We start from the raw sequence: 19960 nt of genomic DNA on the forward strand, positions 1-19960 counted from the left end.
AGCTGGAGGAGCTGGTAGGCAGGTCCAGAAAGAGCTATGACTTTTGCAGCAGATTTGATGCTTGACTGTTGCTTGCTTGCTGGAAATGCCCTCCTCTAAAGCCCTTCTTACATATTTTATTTTGTTTGCCCTTAATGATTTAGAGGTACAAGTCCCTGCAGGTGCTTTATAGAAGGAAATAATTGCAGAATATTCAACTGGGGGGAGGCAGAGCTGAAAGTATGAGGTGTTTGGGGTTTGTACAGCTGTCATAAAAACAGTTGGGTAATCTTCTTTTATGAGGTCTTACAAGTGGAATCAAGAACTGAAAAGTGTTTCTTGCAGAAAGTTAATGGGATGTGGAATTGGCTTTATTTTGATTTATCATGGACTGTCTCTTCTCTCGGAGATCTGTATTACTTATCTTGCTTGGCCAAATTAGACCGAAGAAAGAACAAGTAATAAGTAAAAATGCCCCTAGCAATTTCACAAAACAAACAGAAAATCATCATTCTTAATCTTTCTTTTTTTGACGGGCATGAAATATAAGCATGAAGGCTCAGCAGTGTTATTTTGCTGCTTGCAAGTGTGGAGGATTAATTTTCAAAGTCAGCACTGCCTGTGGTTATCAGTTACAGACGAAAAATCAGTTTGCTTTTTGGGGAGCTGCTGCCCTCTTCTGGCAGCTGCGCTAAACCCGGGCTTAGAGGCACCCTTGTTTCCAGGGGAGGAAATGCTGCTGTCAGGAGTTCACACTCTCTACACTCCTGAATTCCTTTAAAAGGTTAGGCCAGGTTTTGCTTTCAGGTGCGGAATATAACCTGTCTCTAGGCTGTGAACATTGTGGGTCTGACATAAACATTTGAAGAGCTCACTGACAACAGAAATGTTTTAATGTGCTGTACGCTAGGCAGACTGCCTCACCTGAGTGCTGCCTCCTTTGCAGTACACCCTGCTGTTAAGTTCCAGTAAATACTCCATGTTCTTCTGCCATGCCAACTGACGCCAAGCTTGGAAATGTTAAATTACTCAGATCTGTAAGATCACTTTACCACAGGGCAGGTCAGCTCAACACATTTGCCTGACCAATTCAAAGGCACTTGAATGCTTGTACTTTGTTTGTCTTTCTCTCAGCTTGAATTGGTTGTATGTTACCATGTAACAGACATTTTACCAATGTCCTTAGGGCTTCCTGCTACCTTTAAAAATGTAAACATTATTATTATGTGATATGAAGGCAGCAAACCTTCAGCAAAGGCTTGGTGATGCTCAGCAGTACCAAGATGCCTGTATCTTTCCCTGTTCTTCCCCTGTTGAGAGTCTCATCTCTCAAGAGGCAGAAGGCCCACCCAGTTTCTGCTGATTTCAATGTTACACACATACAACATATTGGGAGGAAAAAAAAACAAACTATAAGATACTTCTCTACCACAAAGAAAAAAAAGATATTATCACATACATAGCCAAGTGAAATTGTCATACTATAGGAGTCCCTGATAATCACTGTGTGAGGTTCATCTTGGGTCTCCTAAAATAGCCTAAGATTTGGGGATGGGCAAGAGCTAGTGGACGGTACAAGGAAAGGAAAATGGAAGCCTATACAGGTTTTGAGAATGAATTTCACTTGCCTGCCTACTCAGAACGTTGCCTCGTAAATTAAGGGTAGAGTGTTTGAGAAAAGAAACTCCATCTGCTAAAATGTTTGTAGGTGGTTTTCTTTCTTTTCTCCCTTGGGGATGTAAGGGTGCTGTGCATGATGAGTGTTTATGAATCTGTATACTTTTAAAGGGAATAAAGGGAAATAAAATTACTCTCTTCCATTTTATAGAGATACCAAGAACTCATATGGAATACGAGAACAGGCTCACTATGAAAATGTTTTTGTTCCAGTTTGTCAACTACTATTCATCCTGCTTCTATGTGGCCTTCTTCAAAGGGAAATTTGTTGGTTATCCAGGTGCCTATACATATATGTTTAATCGCTGGCGAAATGAGGAGGTAGGACTTTCTTGTTTAAAGTGGTTTGAATAATAATAAACTCTTTATCCCCTCCAGTTATAAATTACCAGTTTCTCATTTGACTTGGAGTAGGCTGGACCTCAGTTGGCCATCCTGATGCTGATGGAGAGGCATCCCTGGCAGTGTTCAAGGGCAGGCTGGACAGGGCTTGGAGAACCTCGTCTAGTGGAAGATGTCTGTGCCCGTGGGAGGCGGTTGGGATGAGATGATCTTTAAGGTCCCTTCCAACCTAGACCATTCAGGCATTCCAAGGACTCTTTCTGCTGTTGCTTATCAGGGAAACGCCAGCAGTGAAATTTGTGGTTGTCAGACATAAGGGTGAAAAATCAAAATGTTTTCCATGGCCCAAGTTCTCCTGAAATTGCACTGGGTCTCACCGTAGGTCTTAGGTTAAAGGAAGTTATTATAAGTGGATATAGATTATAGATTACCACCTCTTAAGGGATCATTACAAGGAGGCAATCCTGACCTGGCTTAATTTAAAGACCTTAATGTAAATTCCTTTCAGGCATCCCTGTTGTGCACTGCTCCTCATCCACTGACCTTCATTGGGAAGTATCACAAGGTGTGCTGCAGACCACCAGGCGAAGCTCCCAGTAGCTTCCATTGCTAACACACTGCATCCAGGCTATTCCAGCCCTGATTGTTGTGGATGAAGTGTTCAGCAGCCCAAGCCTCATCCTTCATCCCATGTTTCAAAACAGCATCAGGTCCTTAGAAAGTTCAAATCTCAGTGGGAGCCAAATGAATTTTATCCTCCCTAAGACAGCATCATCCTAAGATGTGTGCCATCCCTGGAAGGGGGGGATTACTCTTCTTTAAATGGTCATTATAGAATCTCAGAAGGGTGGAATGGTTTGGGTTGGAAAGGACGTTAAAGCTCATCCAGTTCCAACTCCTTGCCATGGGCAGGGACACCTTCCACTAGACCAGGTTGCTCCAAGCCCCGTCCAACCTGGCCTTGAGCACTGCCAGGGATGGGGCAGCCACAGCTTCTTTGCACAATCTGTGCCAGCACCTCACCATCCTCACAGGGAAGAGCTTCTTCCTTATACCTAACCTAAATCTCCCCTGTTTAAGTTCAAGCCCATTGCATCTTGTCCTGTCACTACAGTCCCTGATGAAGAGTCTCTTTCTGGCATCCTTGCAGCCCCCCATCAGATACTAGTATGTGTTCAGACATGTTCTTATTTTATCAGTGTGTTTTATCAAGCACATTGAGCACTGAAAAGCCCTTCTGTAACAGCCTTCCTGAAAGGCTATCTTCGCAGCCTAGGTGAAAATGAAGTGCTGTCCTAAAAAGTTTTCAGAACTCTTTTACTTGTCTGTCTTTAATTTCTACCTTAGCAGGTTAGGGTTTATCTGGGTTATGTCTGTTATTCATATCCATTAACCCTCAGTTTGTCTCTGCCAGTGCGATCCTGCAGGCTGCTTGATAGAATTAACGACACAGCTCACCATAGTCATGGCTGGCAAACAGATCTGGGGAAATATTCAAGAAGCCATTGTACCGTAAGTTCTCTCTTACACTGAGATGCCCTTGTTGTAGACAGGAAATTCTTGGAAGGGATAATAACAAGTATTGCCATATGAAGAAGCTAAGATAAATTCTTTCAAGACAAGTAGACTTATTTCATAGAGGCTTTTGACCTCTTTTTTGTGAAAGCCATGCTTGTAAAAGCATGTTGCAACAAGGAGCTTGCTTAGAGAAAGGGATACTTAATCTACTTCTCTCATTATTAACCTTTTATCTGCATTTGCAGCTGGATTTGTAACTGGTGGGGGCGCCGGAAAGCTAGAAGCAATCCAGAAAATTTATACAGTCGCTGGGAGCAAGACCATGATCTGCAGACATTTGGAGCTTTAGGCCTGTTCTATGAATATCTAGAAATGGGTAAGTTTAAAAATACACATTTAGAATTGAGGACAAGACACTTTGTACTGACACTGTAAAAACCAAAAGCTTCTCAATTCATTGTTCTGGGTTGATGCCACCACTTTCATCTGGTAAACAGCAGATGATTAACTGCTGGGAATCGTTAAATAGGTCAGACCAATGAAAAAAAAAACTAAACAAACAAGCTGCCTTTGCATCTTAGACTGCAGGGGATTTCACAGAAGCACTGCAAAGAATATCTGTTACCCTCATTTGAATGGGGAACGTTATTCTCAGTGCAGCCAGCTGTCTTGCTGTCTGTTCTTGTTCCCTAGCATATTCTCAGCTGATGTCAGTGCAAGTTGTAAGTATGGTAAAGTTGTAAGTATGGGCTGAGTGCCAAATATTCTGTAGGGATGGGCACCACAAATAGGAGGTCTGCAAACTGGACCGGGAAGACTCCATTTAGTTTGAGGTTTGTGCTGATCAGTGCTGCCATACAGTGAGCAGCCCAGCAGAGGGAGCTTCGGTAGCACAATAAGCTTTTCCAAACGTAATGTGAGCAGGTCAGTGTATGAAATTAGTCTACAAAACCTGAGAAACTAAAACAAACACTGAAGGCAAATTAAATGTAAAGTACACAAAAAATATATATAGAGAGAATATTTGTTTATTATAAGGACAGAATTTGTTGAAAAGTGGATCTTTGTACTGTGTTATTTCTACAGAAACAGTCAAGTGTTCCAGATTGCCTAGAGATGTGTATCTTTATTATTGTCACTTCCTACACTTTGTGATATTTCATACAGGGCCCTGATCTTGTGAAGCCAATATACTCAGAACAATCACTGCTGTCAGCCATGCCTGTAATAGATGTCCTTGCTCTTCCTGAAGCAAAGCTGAACCACTAAGCTTCAGCATTGCCCCGGGGCTGCTGAGCGAGTAGGGATTTCGTTTCTTGTCTAAGATGAAGAACTCGTCACTGAAAGCATGGAGGAGCTGATGGCTGGTGCATGGGAGTTTATTTTTATCCACTGCGTAAGCCAGACAAGATGTTCTATTTCCTGTCTTTAAGACATCGTGGCAGTACTGGCTCTGCACTGAGGACTGTCACATTCTGTACCAAGAGACATTTCATTTCGGTAATGACTGAAGGAATCGTTCATGTATTTTATTTGCAGTTCTTAAACTAACATTAAAACTCCGTAGTGGAACTGTTGCATTCAGATTTGGTTATCATTTAAGACTAAACCAGTAGCCATAAGTGGAGGTAAGGTTGTGGTATTTCCTTATTTTCATTTAGGAGTGTAGCTGACAAGTAAAAGGAGAATAGGCTTGCTCTGTACAAACTGCAGGAAAGGAAAACCAGCCTGGTTTTGTTCCTCTCATAATTCAGAAATGCAACGGATGAGTATGTTCCAATTCCCGTGCAGCTGCATTCCATTCAGGAGACAACTGTGGCACCATGAAAGAACTACTATTCAGCACTGCTGGCAGCACTATTGGAGAGGACCCAGACGCCCCATTACCTTAGGTGCTGCTGATTGGCAGCCCTGAGAGAGAGACTAGACACGTCTCAGGGCTGGGGCAGGTTGTCACTTGGCTTCAGGCAGGGCTGGAGATGCCTTCTTGCTTGTCTGCAAGTGGCAACTTGCATGTTTCATTGCCACCCTGAAGGTACTTCTGTAGGGGCAGATTTTGGCACTTTTCTTTTTTCCCTTGCAGTCATTCAGTTTGGATTCATTACTCTCTTCGTGGCATCTTTTCCCCTGGCTCCTCTCCTTGCTCTGATGAATAATATCCTGGAAATACGAGTAGACTCCTGGAAATTAACCACCCAATATAGGAGACCTGTGGCTGCAAAAGCACATAGCATAGGAGTTTGGCAAGAAATCCTGAATGGAATGGCCATCTTGTCTGTCGTCACTAATGTAAGTACATTAACTGTGCTACATCAACTTTGATTCTTCTGTGTACTCACAATTTGCAGATTTAAAAATCAGCTGATGCTTTTTGTACTTCATCATCAGTATTGACTTCATCACATGTTACCTCATTTGGGTGGTTTGGCTTTTCTGTTGATTACACAATCCACACTTCATTGGACTGTAATCTTTCACTCACTTGGCTGTGCTTTCCAGCATTTTGGAATGGTATAAGCCAGTCTGAAGCTTAGTCTGGTGAAGCACACCGTTTGCCCCGAGGGGACAGGAGAGGTAGATTAATTGTGTTGGCCTGATGACATTATGTCTTTTCATACCCGTTTGTGGGAATTCTGCACATTCAGCTGCTTCCTGATGCCCCTGTGGCGCCAGTGGCTCAGAGTACTTAGTATAAATTGGAAACTAAATGCTGTGCTAGTATTTCATCTGAACTATAATGGAAGGCAGACTGCTGAGCACAAGAGTTGGCTTTTTCTAGTGTGGAATATTAAGTAGTATCAGATCTGCAAGTGTTTTTGGCAACAAATCCACTTATAGGTATTGCCTAAGTAGTAAGGTACCTGAGCATCTGAAGTATCTCCAGTTCCCAGGCAAAACGAGCTTGGAGTCATTGTTTAGTTTTCAGATGCAGCTGGAGAAAGTGGCTCCCTCCTTTTCCTTCCAGTGATAACATAATGAATTTGAGTTCATCCTTTCTCACAAGAAACCGTATCTGTTATCACAGGTAGAAGACAGTTTGTTTTGAAGGGATATTTGGGATTTGGTGCCTCTTGTAAGGACTGTTCCCCTATTTTTTGTTCACTGAATGCTGGTCCTTGCAGGGGAGACTGCAGTCAATATCTTTACCAAGGTGAAGTGCCCTGGCTATGCTGCTTACCTTTGCTTTAAAAGATTCTGAGTTACACCACTAAGTCACAGTGCCAAAACCCTCACAATGTTTGTGGGTCACTTCTTTAATTCCTTTTCCAAATTTCTTTTTCAGGCTTTTATTGTTGCATTCACATCAGATATGATTCCTCGTTTAGTTTACTACTATGCCTATTCTGAAAACGAAGACTCGCCCATGTCTGGATACATAAACAATAGCTTATCAGTGTTTCAAATCTCAGATTTTCCTGACAGAAATAAGCCTAAAGTGAATCGAGAAGACTTTGTCATATGCAGGTTGGTATTGGTGTAATAACAGGTATTTTCTTAGTATAATATAGTATGTATAGTATACATATATGTATGTAAGTATAATTCTTAGTATGTGTAGAATACAGCATAAAAATTCAATGCAGGTCTAAGCAGTCCACTAGAAATGAAATGATTCCATTCTCATCATTCTAAAGTGTGAGAGGTAATGTTTAAACTATTAACAGAGTGGTGCCTGAGATGGTATGAGATCAAAAAATCACCTTTTTGCTGTTCAAGAGTCTCACTGCTAATCTTTGCTTGTTTTGGGGTGGTTTTACTTAATGAAACTATTGAGTTTTGAATGATAAAGGAGACTGATGTCCTTAAGGCTGCAAACGTCAGCCTATATTTTCAAAGGTTTTTAGGCTGCAATGCCTAGCTGGACAAGAAAGTATCATTAAGGGGATGTTTGGATTCCAAAGCTGAAAATGAGACATGGTATTTGAAGTCAATGATTACTGTACTAGGTACCACCAAGGATCTGGGCCATCCTGTTTTCACTAAAATAAAATAATCCTTTCTTGCTGGAAGAAGCATTAGAAGCTCCAGAAGAATTGAGAAAGGACTTTGGAGAAGCCCATGGTGAAAGAAAAATACTGATTTGATGAAAATGAAAAAGCCCCAAATAAATAAACATACAAAAAAAGAACCCAGCACTTTAAGAAGAAACTACATTTGTATGATGTTTTAGCTTTAAAACCTCAGGAGTCTTTATTCTATTCATCTATGTGAGTGTAGAACACCTACTCAAGACTGTTCTTCCATTAAACCCTTCATCTGCCCAGCCCATAATCTGACAATGTCTGTGACATTTACTCAGAACCTGTCTGTCACTCTGATCCATTCCATCCCTCTGTCCTGTATTAGCTGATGATTGTCTGAAAAAAGTGACCTATGTACAAAACTTCACTTCTCACACATCCTCATCTGTGCTCCCCTGCGGTGAACATGAGGGTGTTTAAACAAACATCACATAGAAACAAATCAAGGGGCAACCTTTTTCTGCCAAAGGAAACAGAGCATTTAAAACAAGGTGAAAAGGTTCCGTAAGTGACAGCTGTATTTGCCTGTCAGTGTCACTGAGCTTGTAGTCTGTCTCAGGCTGACTGTGACATTTCAACTTTGCATGTCTTTCTACCCAACAGGTACAGAGACTATCGATACCCTCCAGATCATGAGAGGAAATATTTACACACTATGCAGTTCTGGCACATTCTTGCTGCAAAACTGGCCTTCATAATTATTATGGAGGTATGTTCCCTAAAAAAATTTTCCTGATGAAATTGGTACTGTAGCTAGTTATAGTACCAAAAATAGAACTGCTGAGTATCAAATCGTTTCTTCCCTAAGTAATGCCAGACTCAAGAAGGTCTTTATGCAGATCAAAAAGACAGGAACCACCTCTACTAGCACTTTTCCTCCTCCTGGTTTCACTGAAGAGCTGGGTGGGAGATGGCCGTACCCAAAATTCAGAAAGCATTTTGCAGTGATACGTATTGGCTAAGAATAGCTAGATCCATAATTTGCTTAATTGTCACTTCAGTATTAGGCCACTGTCATGCAAGCTTGCAGGGGAAAGGGAGTTGTTAAAGTTTCTTCTTCAGCACACCTCAGATACACATTGTGAAATGTATTCTGTTTGTGAGGGGAAAAAAAAGCTCTCTTTAGGGTTAGATGAAACAATAGGTCATTTGGTAATGAGTTGTGACATTTTTCCTGGTTTCCTTTTTTTTTCTAGCATGTTGTATTCATCGTCAAATTCTTCGTAGCATGGATGATTCCTGATGTCCCTGCGGACGTGAAAGCCAAAATAAAACGTGAAAAATATTTAACACAGAAAATCCTGCACGAGTATGAACTTGAAAAACTGAAGGAGAGACTGTGTCAAGGTGATAAACGAGCTACAGAAAAAGAGTTCATTGCCACAGAAGGGAGAATGGAGTTATCCAGAGCCATGTAGCTGAAAAAACAGCTTTTTGGGATTTAGCTTGTTTCAGCTTCTTTTTTTTTCATCTGTGATTTGCTCAGTACACATCGTGTTGATGTGTTTCAACAAAGGTTTCAGCCCTTTGCTTTCAGTCCAAAGATTTTAGACTTTGCTCTAAAAGTCTCACTGAGCATTCTAGATTTAGGAAATCTACTTAACCGTATGATTTCAGCACTGTTTTCTATTTACCCATCGCTTTGAATAAGAAGTTTAATTTTGTCATCCTCAGATTTGGATTATCCAATATAGAGAACATTACCCTCAAAGGGCTCACAGGGCAGGGTAAGGTCATGACCACCAAGCCTCCCCCCTTGTCCTCAATGCAAAATTCCAGGATGATACAAAAGTATCCAAGCTGAACCAAAAGGCTTATCATAGAGGACTCCTGCTGTGGAAAATACTGACAAGTAGTATTTTTATGGCATGATCTTCTAAACAGGAGAACACTCCAGATGAAAGGGTTAGGGTTTGGGGCTTATATTTTTATCCGCTATGTCTTAGAAAACATTTGTTTGAAACTTTGAACTTCTATTCACTTTTTAGAAGGAATTGTTATTTTAAAATATATTGGCTTAATTCTACTTGGAATTACTTACAGGCACAGAATTCAGTCAATTAGTACTAATGAAGGAAAAAAACCATCATTTATTTTCATAAAGATACCACCTGCCAAAAGAGTTTGCTCTTTAGTGCAAATATTGACAAATCATCTAATTACAGTATTTTTTGAGAATATGTATACAGTTCAGACAAGTGTAACTAATCTATTTCTCCATCTCAAAAACTGCCATTGAAAGATGATGTTTGACATGAGTTTTTGCCAAGACTGCTCCTTTGTTTGGATTATTGGGTTCAAGCTATGGGTCTGTACTCAATGCATAGTGTGACAGTGCAGTCAGTGATGGGGAGCTGGACCACCACACTCATGGATCTAAGCTGGATGGTTTGTCCATGGATCTGTAGTCAAAAGATTTTTGAGCATGCCAAATAATCTCTGTTTGGGTTTTATTGTTCTTATGCATAGGAGCCTGGGGTTTGGACATTTGTTTTCTTTTATTTCTTTTTAATTTTTAAGAAGGATTTTTTTCTCTGTTTGTCATAAAGCTTTTCTCCAGAGTTATCAAGGTTATAAATATATAACTACTTGTGCAGAGTAGCTACCAGCTGCTTCTGAATGTGCCCTCATGTTCTAATTCGAAGCAGTTAGGCATTTTTATGAGTTTGCTGTCTATTTGAAACATATCAACGTTTCCATGCTTGGTGCCTTGTTTGTTTGCATTTGGCAGAAGATGTGAAAATGCTCGCTATGGGGAAATGCCTGTTTCCAACGTGTGTGCTTGCAGGCGTCGTGATACTGTGAACCTGCACCCAGAGCTGTGCAGTGTTAGCCAAACCATGCTTACTTTGGCATACTTCTGCATTAGTGCTGTTGGAGCTGCTCACAGAGAGCCATTGATACTATGACTGTTTCAAGTGAAGCAGCACCAGACTTGAGTTCTTTCATGCTGAAGTGCTGTATCTAGAGAGATGAGAAATTTTACCATGTTTGCACTTAGAAAGTTGTACTTCCTTGCAAGTATACACAAAAATAATCCAGATTGGTATTCCATGTCAGCCAAATGATGCACTGTGTACTAGATCCACAACTTAAGGCTTATGTGTTTTGTTTTAGCAGACCTAGCCTACATCTTGGGATGCTCAGCTAATAACCTTAATATTGCAACAGAGTTTTAAATCCGTGTCTCCATGGAACTGCCATTGTTAGCTAAAGTTTTTTAAGCTCCTACCTCAAACAGACATAGAATCATAGAATTACAGAATAGTTTGGGTTGGATAGGACCTTAAGGCTTATCCACTTCCAACCCCCTCCCATGGGCAGGGACACCTTCCACTAGACCAGGTTGCGCCAAGCCCCGTCCAACCTGGCCTTGAACACTGCCAGGGATGGGGCAACCATGGCTTCTCTGGGAAACCTATGCCAGCACCTAGCCACCTTCACAGGGAAGAATTTCTTCCTTGTATCTAACCCAAATCTCCCCTGTTTAAGTTTAAACTCATTACTCCTTGTCCTATCACTACAGTCCCTAAAGAAGAGTCCCTCTCTGGTATCATTGTAAGCCCCCTTCAGATACTGGAAGGCTGCTCTGAGGTTTCCATACAGTTTCTCTTCTCCAGGCTGAACAGCCCAAATATTCTTAGCCTGGTTTGGCTGCCAGTCAGGGAGTTGAAGAAGATGTACATTTCTTGTTTACTGTAAGTTAATCAACTTTGTTCTGTAGGTTTGCTTGAAAAACCAAGCACATTGGCCATTTGCGTTCATGCTGAACTGCCTGTGCTCATGAGTATTCAGATGTATTTGCATCAGATGCATGAGTATTTGAAGTAATGGATGTATTGGAGGAATGCATGTATAAATAAATTAGCTGTGTTGCTTAATGTATAAGCCAAAGAAGAGTATCAGTCGCCATAATTATGGACACCTCACCGGAATTAACACAATGCAGGCACTTTGCTGCTCTTTGCACATATACTGTTAACTAAACTGCTTAATTTAGAGTTCATGGTTCTGTTACTGATAGCAGTGCCAACAGCTGTTTTAGATGGTAAGGTGAGGAGATGCAAAATGATACTTCTATGCAAAATGTACAATCTGATTGAAGCTAAAAACAGATTTGAAAATTCAGTATGAGATGCACTATTCCTGCTTAGGAAACATTAGTTTTTTTCAGGTGCTGTAATCAAGTGTCCAGTATACCACACTTGAGAAGATGGTAGCAAACTAGAAGTATTGTGAATGAATAACGCTGTTTAAAAGCAAGATGGAAAACAAAAAAAACAAGAAGGAAAATAAAGAAATGCCTTAGTTCAGGATACAGCATGGGCGTGCAGACCTGAGTAGGATTGATGTTTTGACCCTCACTTTGTGCTTTTTCCAGCTTAGTTTTTGAGATCACTCCCTGCTGAATGCTGTACAAACAGATGTTTTGTCTATCTTGTATCCATACAATGGAAAGTGGAAAAAATCTGGAATCAGCTTATTTAAATAAGAAAGATGCCTCTTATAAATATATCCTTACACTTTATAGCATTACTTTTTCATATATAGGAACTGTTCAGAAGAGAATCTGTTGTCATCTTAAGACCTGATGTCACGTAACAAATTAAGTCTTTAATACCTCTTGACATAATTGTTTGCCTTTACTTGTCATTGAGCAGTATTTTGACAAAAGATCATTAGTATGATTAGGATTATAATGGTTCAGAGACATTTCCTGAAATGCTCTTGGAAAGTGAGAAAAATAGGGAAAATGGAGTGGTCAGATGGGGGACATGTTTATTCCTACTGTTGGAACAAGTGATTTAGTTGTGTTTAATACAAGTATCTAAAAGTGTCCTTTAACCAAAGTGAAGATAGTTCTGTTTTGGAACTACTGTCATTTAAGCAACAGTAGGTTGCGTTATTAGAATTATTAGCAAATCGGCCTTTTGAGTGCAATGCAATCAGGGATTGTACAGTTTTTTTTCCACTTAAAATTTAGTATTTTTACCTTGAAAAAAACTTAGTGTGGTATGTTCTAAGCAAATGACTGCAAAATAAGAGTGCTACTATAAGACACTAGACTGTTGGGTTATTTTTTTTCTAGAAGATTTTGTTACTATGCTTTTACTTTTTTATGTAATACTATGGGCTTGAGACAACAGAACTGAGTGAAAATAGATGGACTTCCCTACTGTTCTATGTGTAATGCTTGGTTTGACTTGTACTGTAGTGTAATCTGAGTGGTATTTTTGTCTGCTAAGTATGTTGCTGGTATATATGATATACTAATGTTGGAATAATTTTTTTAAACATTGCATTCAGCTCACGTGTAAATTTAATATCTAAACCTGGCAAATAAAGCAGTGCTTATTTTTAATGTGCTGTCAGCCTGTTTTTGAATATTCCAAGGTTGCAGACAGGAGCTGAAAAGTATTAAATTTAAATATCCAGTGACCCTCATGGGGAGAAGTATATTCATACAGATTTTTGCAACTCATTGCAGGGTATCTGGATGCTGAATATGGATTTCCTGCAATTTTAACTTCACAGCTTTCTTACTCAGATTACTGAAGAAAGCCTCCATCTGACTGCCATCTTCCACTTGATAATCCCATTGTGTAACAGTCTTTTCTGTCTTCCTCCATTTTCCTAAGGATGAATTACCAAGGAAAACCTGTACTAAATTCTGCATATATTGTAGTCAATGCCCATGGACTTAGAGGGCTTGGGTCTGTGGTAGCCTATGAGTGAACTGAGCTTTCCAAATACCTTACATGAGAAGATGGTTCAGGAGTTCAGACTTGGCACTTTAATCGTCCTCTAGATGTAGTACAAGCAGTCCATGAAGACACATTCATTTTCAGCCAGGCTGCCTTTCCCTTCATTCTCTGGGTACTGTTTTCACTCTTGCGATGCCAGGACCTGAGCTGACTTCTCAACTTCTCAGTCACACATGCAGTTTTCACACACAGAGCAAGTCCTTTATCTACATGCACTTAAATAGCTTTGAGCTCATACACTGGAAAATATGGCAGAGCTGAAACTTTCCCAAGGGACTGGTAGAATCTTACTGTTCAGAGATACATTTGCACCTTTCTTAAACCTCATTTCTGGCACCAGTATAGGGCTTTGGATTAAATCACAGAGAATCTGGATTTGAATCTGTGACTTGATCTCAATAGGCAGCAGCAGCAGCAGCACATTACTTCTGTTGCTTCACATTATTGGAACTCTGGGAATGGGGTCACCTACCAGACTTGATAAGGCATTTCCTTTGTAACTTTGAAATGATAAATTAAGAGAGATGCAATACCAGGAATTAAAGGAAAGAAATTTGTGAGATGAATAACAATCTTGTCTGTATTTCAGAAAAAAAAAAAAAAGATGACCAAACCAAGCACGATACAAGTATGTATTATACTGCTATCACTGTGCTGCTTACTGAAGTGGGATGGATTACTTACTTAGGTATCAAAAGGAAAAACAGAGTATTAAGGACAAAGAGAGACAAAGGCAGGGGCTGTTGTTATGTGGGGTGTATGTCATAAAAATGCTAAAAGTCTTCAGGTGCATTCAGACTTTGCTCTTAGAGGTTAAACTTTGCCATTGTGGCTTGTGGCAAATGGGTGATGAAGTTCAACTGGGGGTACAATTTAATCCAAAACCAATTACATTTTATAATAAAGAGTAGCATGGCAATGAGTGAGAACATACCTGGCTTTCCCCATGATCAGAAATCTTAATCACAGATTCATGAAATGGTTTTGGTTGGAACGGGATTTCAGTTCCAACTCCATTGCCACAGGCAGGGCCACCTTCCACTAGACCAAGTTGCTCAAAGCTCCATCCAGCCTGGCCTTAAACACTTCCAGATGGGGCAGTCACAATCCCCTCATTTATCTTGTGCAGTATATGAAGAGGTGCACCAAAATTTTTGCTGGCCGAAATTTTTGTATCAGAAAAAATAGGTAAGGCATCTGATCTGCTTGGCATCTTCATCTCTCCAGATTAAAGGGTCTTTCTAAAAATGAGTCTGTCTTTATTCTATGCAAAATATGGTAGGGAGCCCTGAATAGAAGAAATATTTTGAACATGTGCCTCTCAATCAAACTGCTGTAAAATACAGAAGTAGAAAAAATTATGTAACCTATTCATAGGTATATCAGTGGAAAAGAAGGGTGAGATGTGGAAGAAATATTCCAACATCTGAAGCCTGCGCATTTCATGTCTGCTTCAGATGTGTGGGCTCTGCAGCAAATACTCATCTACTGTTCCTTCAGAATGTTCAGTATTAAAAGAAAAATGATGTTTCTGAAAGTAATGTCTTAAACACAGCACTGAAAATATACTGAGGTCAGCACTAGCATACCAATGGCAGCTCCTGCAGTCTGAGAGCCCAGTTTGTAACTAGGGGATTTAGACAGATGAGTGGCTGAAAAGCAAAGAGAAGGGGTTGGATTTCCCAGCGTCTGGTGCAGCAAAGAGATTGTACTAAGAGAAGGCAAAGACAGCCTTCACAAAGGACTCATTTAGACATGAAAATCTTCCTTCCCTAAACAGATGGAAAGATGTAAAGGGGAAAAAAATCATGATCTTTACCACATGAATGATAAAATTGTTTCCAGTATATTTAAGTCACTTTGTAACCTCTTTAAGGCACAGCTACTATCTCTCGTCTGTCTTCCTGCATGCTTAGGGTGGCCACAACAGCTCTGCGGCATAGTCTGGACATCCTAAAAAAGGAATAGCTAAATTAAATCTTCTGCTTTTAAACCATCAGTTGTCTCTACCCAACACTTACATCATTCAGATGCAGCTCAGGAAGGGTTTTTTTAATGTAAATATGTGTACCGAGAAATCTGCTGGGAGATAAGTAGGATGTGAAATTCAGCAGCCATATCAATTTTTGGAAGGCACATATGCACATTCCCCTGCAATAATTAGTGACTATGCTTTCTCAGTCAGAAATGAGTCAGTCTGCAGCATTTAGTAAGGGTATGTTTCTTTTTAATTCTTTCTTCAGCTCCTCAACAAACCAGAGCTGTTAGCTAGTCAGAAATACATTTGTATTTAAATTAGACTGACCTAGCTTTGTCCTTCAGCGTTCTAAACAGCCAATGCTATTCGGCATTTCAGTTTTGGAACTGAAAAGTATAAGGCACATCATAACTTCTTCTGTAGTCAAGAGGCATTAACTAAATGAGTCTTTTGGTAATGTCTCTTCCATACCACAGTAGTTTTCAGTAAGTTTTCAGAAAGGAATAAAAGTACTCCAGACAGAATGTTTGTCAAGGGAAAACTGATAGGAGGGATGGGTTCCCTGCCATCTTACAACCTCAGCACAACAGCTTTGCTATCAGATTCTCTTGAATAAACATTTCTGTTGGCATTAGCCCATTACTAGAGTGTCAGCAAACAGTATTGCTACAGTTAAACCTGTTTTCTGGTTGTGGCATCTATTTTCAGATAAAATCCTGGCTCTAGGTATACTGATGGAAACTACTATTATTTGCAGATGTGGCCAAGGTTTCAATGTTTGTGGAACAAAGATCCAGGTCAAAACCCAACAAACCAGCTGAAACAGGTGTGCCAAGAGATTTCCATGCAGCTCACCCTGAAAGGGCAAGCCATTAATTTGAAGATGTCTAGACTCCATGTTGCTCTAAATTAGCTGCTAGGGCATTGCAGTCAGGAAGAATTTCCTGCTTTCTCTTTTCACATAGGATTGTCTCTGTGTCATGACAGCTTTTTCAGCTTCCTCAGAAGCAATACAGGAGAGAATGTGGCAGTAGTACCAAACACTGAATCCTAGCAGCCAGGTCAAACTTCCACTCATCTGCTAAGAGCAGCTTCCTTGCCTAGGTTTCAGTTTCTCAGCAAGAAGTGAGATACAAGTGCCTGCTGAGCATCCTCCCAAGATGCTGCAGAGTGTGAAGGGGCACATGTCAGGCAATAGAGAATTCTGCTGGGGAGAAAGGAAATATTAGTGTTGGTGCCACACTGCGTGAACATTTCAAGACATATTCCTTGTATCTCAGCCAAGAACTCAAGGCACTCCACGGCAATGACAGTTTTTGCTACTTCAATTCCACTGATATTGGTGTGTGTAGGTTCAGGCCAGACAAACAATAAGAGATGACGTTGTGGGGCATGTTAGGGGCATTTTCCTGGGAAAGACAAATATTCCAGCCCTTTGCTTTGCTTTTCTGGGTTGTTGGTTGGGTTTTTTCCTTATGCGAAGTCTGATATATCACCAATGGGATTTTTTTCCACGAGATTTCTGAGTAGACAAGTTTCGTGCTTTGAGGGAGGGAGCAACAAGTTCCTGTGTGTTTTATGGTAAGCAGTAAGAAGCACAGTGCTTTTTTGCTATATTTTTTTTTGCTGTGCACTGATGTGAAAATAACAAATGGTTTTGTGGCTACAACCAGATCACAGTGACTCGTGTTTTAACTGGAAGATGCCACAACATGCTGAGGTACCTCGTACCACTGAACAACATTCAACTTTTTCAGCAAATTAAAGTATTCTCCCTGGGATTGGTAAAAAGATGATCAAGTTAATAGTGTCACTACTATGACTACAGTGGAAGGAGGAGACACGGGTAGAGGAACTATAAAGTGGTTACTAATGGCTTTGTCTTCAAAAGAGGGGGAAGAAAAATAAATGGAAGTGCGAACGCTCATTAACTGGAGAAGATAGAAAAACTGAGGCACTGGAGAGGCTTGAAGCCAGACCATGTAGAAAAACTGCTATGGAGAGTTGTTAATATTCAGGTATGTAGAAGAAGGCTTTAAATGTAAATGCCAGTATGTCAGCAAGTCTCCCCTGCCTAGGAGAGAGAGGCACATTTTAGGAGCACTTAACACAGGAACTGAAATGGGACACAAAAGAGGTTGATTCTGCAGGGAGGGGAAAAGCAGGCTCTCCTCTGCTTTTGCAGCTGGAAGAAATTAGATGTGAAGACATCATTTGTAGCATTTGCTTCACTTTCAGTGCTAGGATAAACTCTGCTTGGAGTGTCTATCCAGGATAACCAGACACCTCCCTGTGCACAGAGCAACCTTCTCCTCTGTGCACATTGCTCATCAGTGATTTATTTACCCATCTGTCATTGCAGGGGCCTGACTCATCCCTGGGCACAAAGACCATCTTAGGAGCAAGTGCTTTTCCAAATTACTTAGGGTGCCTGATGAAGATGGGGCAAATGATGAGCAAGATAATACCTTCAGTTTCTTTCGTGAGGAGAACAATTAGAACCTCCTATAAGCCTGCTATCTTGGCAAGTTTCTTCATTCTGCAATAATTCTGGGGCCCCCAACCCAAAAGTAGCACTACACATGCTTGAGCGAATCCAGAGGCCACAAAAATGCTGCAAGGGCCAGAGCACCCCTGGTCTGGAGACAGGCTGAGAGAGCTGGGCTTGTTCAGCCTGGAGAAGAGAAGGCTCTGGGGAGACCTTAGAGCAGCTTCCAGTGCCTAAAGGAGCTACAGGAAACCTGGAGAGGGGCTTTGACAAGGGCCTGTAGGGACAGGACAAGGGGAAATGGCTTTAACCTGACAGAGGGGAGATTCGGGTTAGGTATAAGGAAGCAGCTCTTCCCTGTGAGGGTGCTGAGGCGCTGGCACAGGTTGCCCAGAGAAGCTGTGGCTGCCCCATCCCTGGCAGTGTTCAAGGCCAGGTTGGATGGGGCTTGGAGCAACCTGGTCTAGTGGAAGGTGTCCCTGCCCATGGCATGGGGTTGGAACTGGATGAGCTTTAAGGTCCCTTCCAACTCTAACCATTGTAGGATTCTACATGCCAATTATTTGGAGTATATTTGGCACACAAATGCACAGATTTCTCAGTCATTCTGAAACTTTATCATTAGACCTTTATCCTCCAAAAGGATTTCTATTATTTAGCATAAGAGATGCAAGCAATATAGGATCATATAGGAACCGAGTGTATTCTCAGCAAGTTCGCTGATGACACTAAACTGGGAGGAGTGGCTGACACACCAGAAGGCTGTGCTGCCATTCAGAGAGACCTGGACAGGCTGGAGAGTTGGGCGGAGAGAAATTTGATGAAATTCAACAAGGGCAAGTGTAGAGTCTTGCATCTGGGGAGGAACAACCCCATGTACCAGTACAGGCTGGGGACTGACCTGCTGGAAAGTAGCGAAGGGGAAAGGGACCTGGAGGTCCTGGTGGATAGGAGGATGAACATGATCCAGCAATGTGCCCTTGTGGCCAAGAAGGCAAATGGCATCCTGGGGTGCATTAGAAAGGGTGTGGTTAGTAGGTCAAGAGAGGTTCTCCTCCCCCCTCTATTCTGCCTTGGTGAGGCCACATCTGGAATGTTGTGTCCAGTTCTGGGCCCCTCAGTTCAAGAAGGACAGGGAACTGCTTGAAAGAGTCCAGCGCAGAGCCACAAAGATGATTAAGGGAGTGGAACACCTCCCTTATGAGGAGAGGCTGAAGGAGCTGGGTCTCTTCAGCTTGGAGAAGAGGAGACTGAGGGATGACCTCATCAGTGTTTACAAATATGTAACGGGTGGGTGTCAGGATGATGGAGCTAGGCTTTTTTCAGTGATATCCAGTGACAGGACAAGGGGCAATGGGTGTAAACTGGAGCATAGAAGGTTCCACGTTAACATCAGGAAGAACTTCTTTACTGTGAGAGTGACAGAGCACTGGAACAGGTTGCCCAGGGGGGTTGTGGAGTCTCCCACATTGGAGATATTGAAGGCCCGCCTGGACAAGTTCCTGTGTGATGTACTCTAGGTTACCCTGCTCTTGCAGGGGGGTTGGACCAGATGATCTCTTGAGGTCCCTTCCAACCCTTGGGATTCTGTGATTCTGTGATTGTCTTTGAAGAACATATTTCTTGTTACTTTTTAAAGCATGCTGGAACAGCATCTGGGCCCAGAGGTGTTCTGATTGGGCCAATCCAAAGCAGCAGTTAGGAATTTCTCTGTTGCTTTTAATGCCTTTGATCAGGCCATAATGCTTTGTCAGTAAAATGTCAAACACCTAAAAAAAAGAAATAACAGTTCCACCATAAATCTCTTCTCAGAACTGGCCATTATGATACTGGCAATCACAAGATGTTCATGTTAACTGTAACGCAGAGAGAAGATGTCTGTCACATAAAGTGGAAACATCGTGCTTTATGTTCCTGCATTTGGATAGAAGAAACAGACTTTTGTGGAAACACAGATAGATACCAACTTGGTGGACACTGCTCACAAGATGCTTCTTCCATCTGTAGGACTGACTGAACATCTCTGTCACCTGGATTTTCATCTTCCAGAGGAAATGCTGGACTCAGAGAACATGATTTACCTTTGCAGCCTGGTCTTAGCTGAAACTATGTGGCTTGTAACCTTTCCCTTTCTGATTTCCATTGCAGCCAGCTGCAGTGTATCTTGAGAAGTATTCTTTTTGCAGGATAA

General features: G+C 41.3%; 1 protein-coding gene across 8 annotated transcripts in view; it reads left to right on the forward strand.

The window, feature by feature from the left end:
- ANO5 (anoctamin 5) overlaps positions 1-11435 on the forward strand; it is a 62853-nt gene extending 51418 nt beyond the window's left edge. For all 8 annotated transcript variants that reach the window (XM_061355029.1, XM_061355031.1, XM_061355033.1 and 5 more), the window contains 7 exons: positions 1808-1977; positions 3413-3510; positions 3762-3892; positions 5600-5805; positions 6800-6981; positions 8142-8247; positions 8735-11435. In XM_061355029.1, the coding sequence (XP_061211013.1) occupies positions 1808-1977; positions 3413-3510; positions 3762-3892; positions 5600-5805; positions 6800-6981; positions 8142-8247; positions 8735-8956 (1115 nt within the window). In that variant the 3' untranslated portion in view covers positions 8957-11435. The remainder of the gene's footprint in view (positions 1-1807; positions 1978-3412; positions 3511-3761; positions 3893-5599; positions 5806-6799; positions 6982-8141; positions 8248-8734) is intronic.
- Positions 11436-19960: the final 8525 nt, after the last annotated feature.

The sequence above is a fragment of the Neopsephotus bourkii genome, unplaced genomic scaffold (genome assembly GCF_033783945.1).
Source record: "Neopsephotus bourkii isolate Nb327-2 ecotype Australia unplaced genomic scaffold, CSIRO-AGI_Nbou_v1 NB_768, whole genome shotgun sequence".
Lineage (NCBI taxonomy): Eukaryota > Metazoa > Chordata > Aves > Psittaciformes > Psittacidae > Neopsephotus > Neopsephotus bourkii.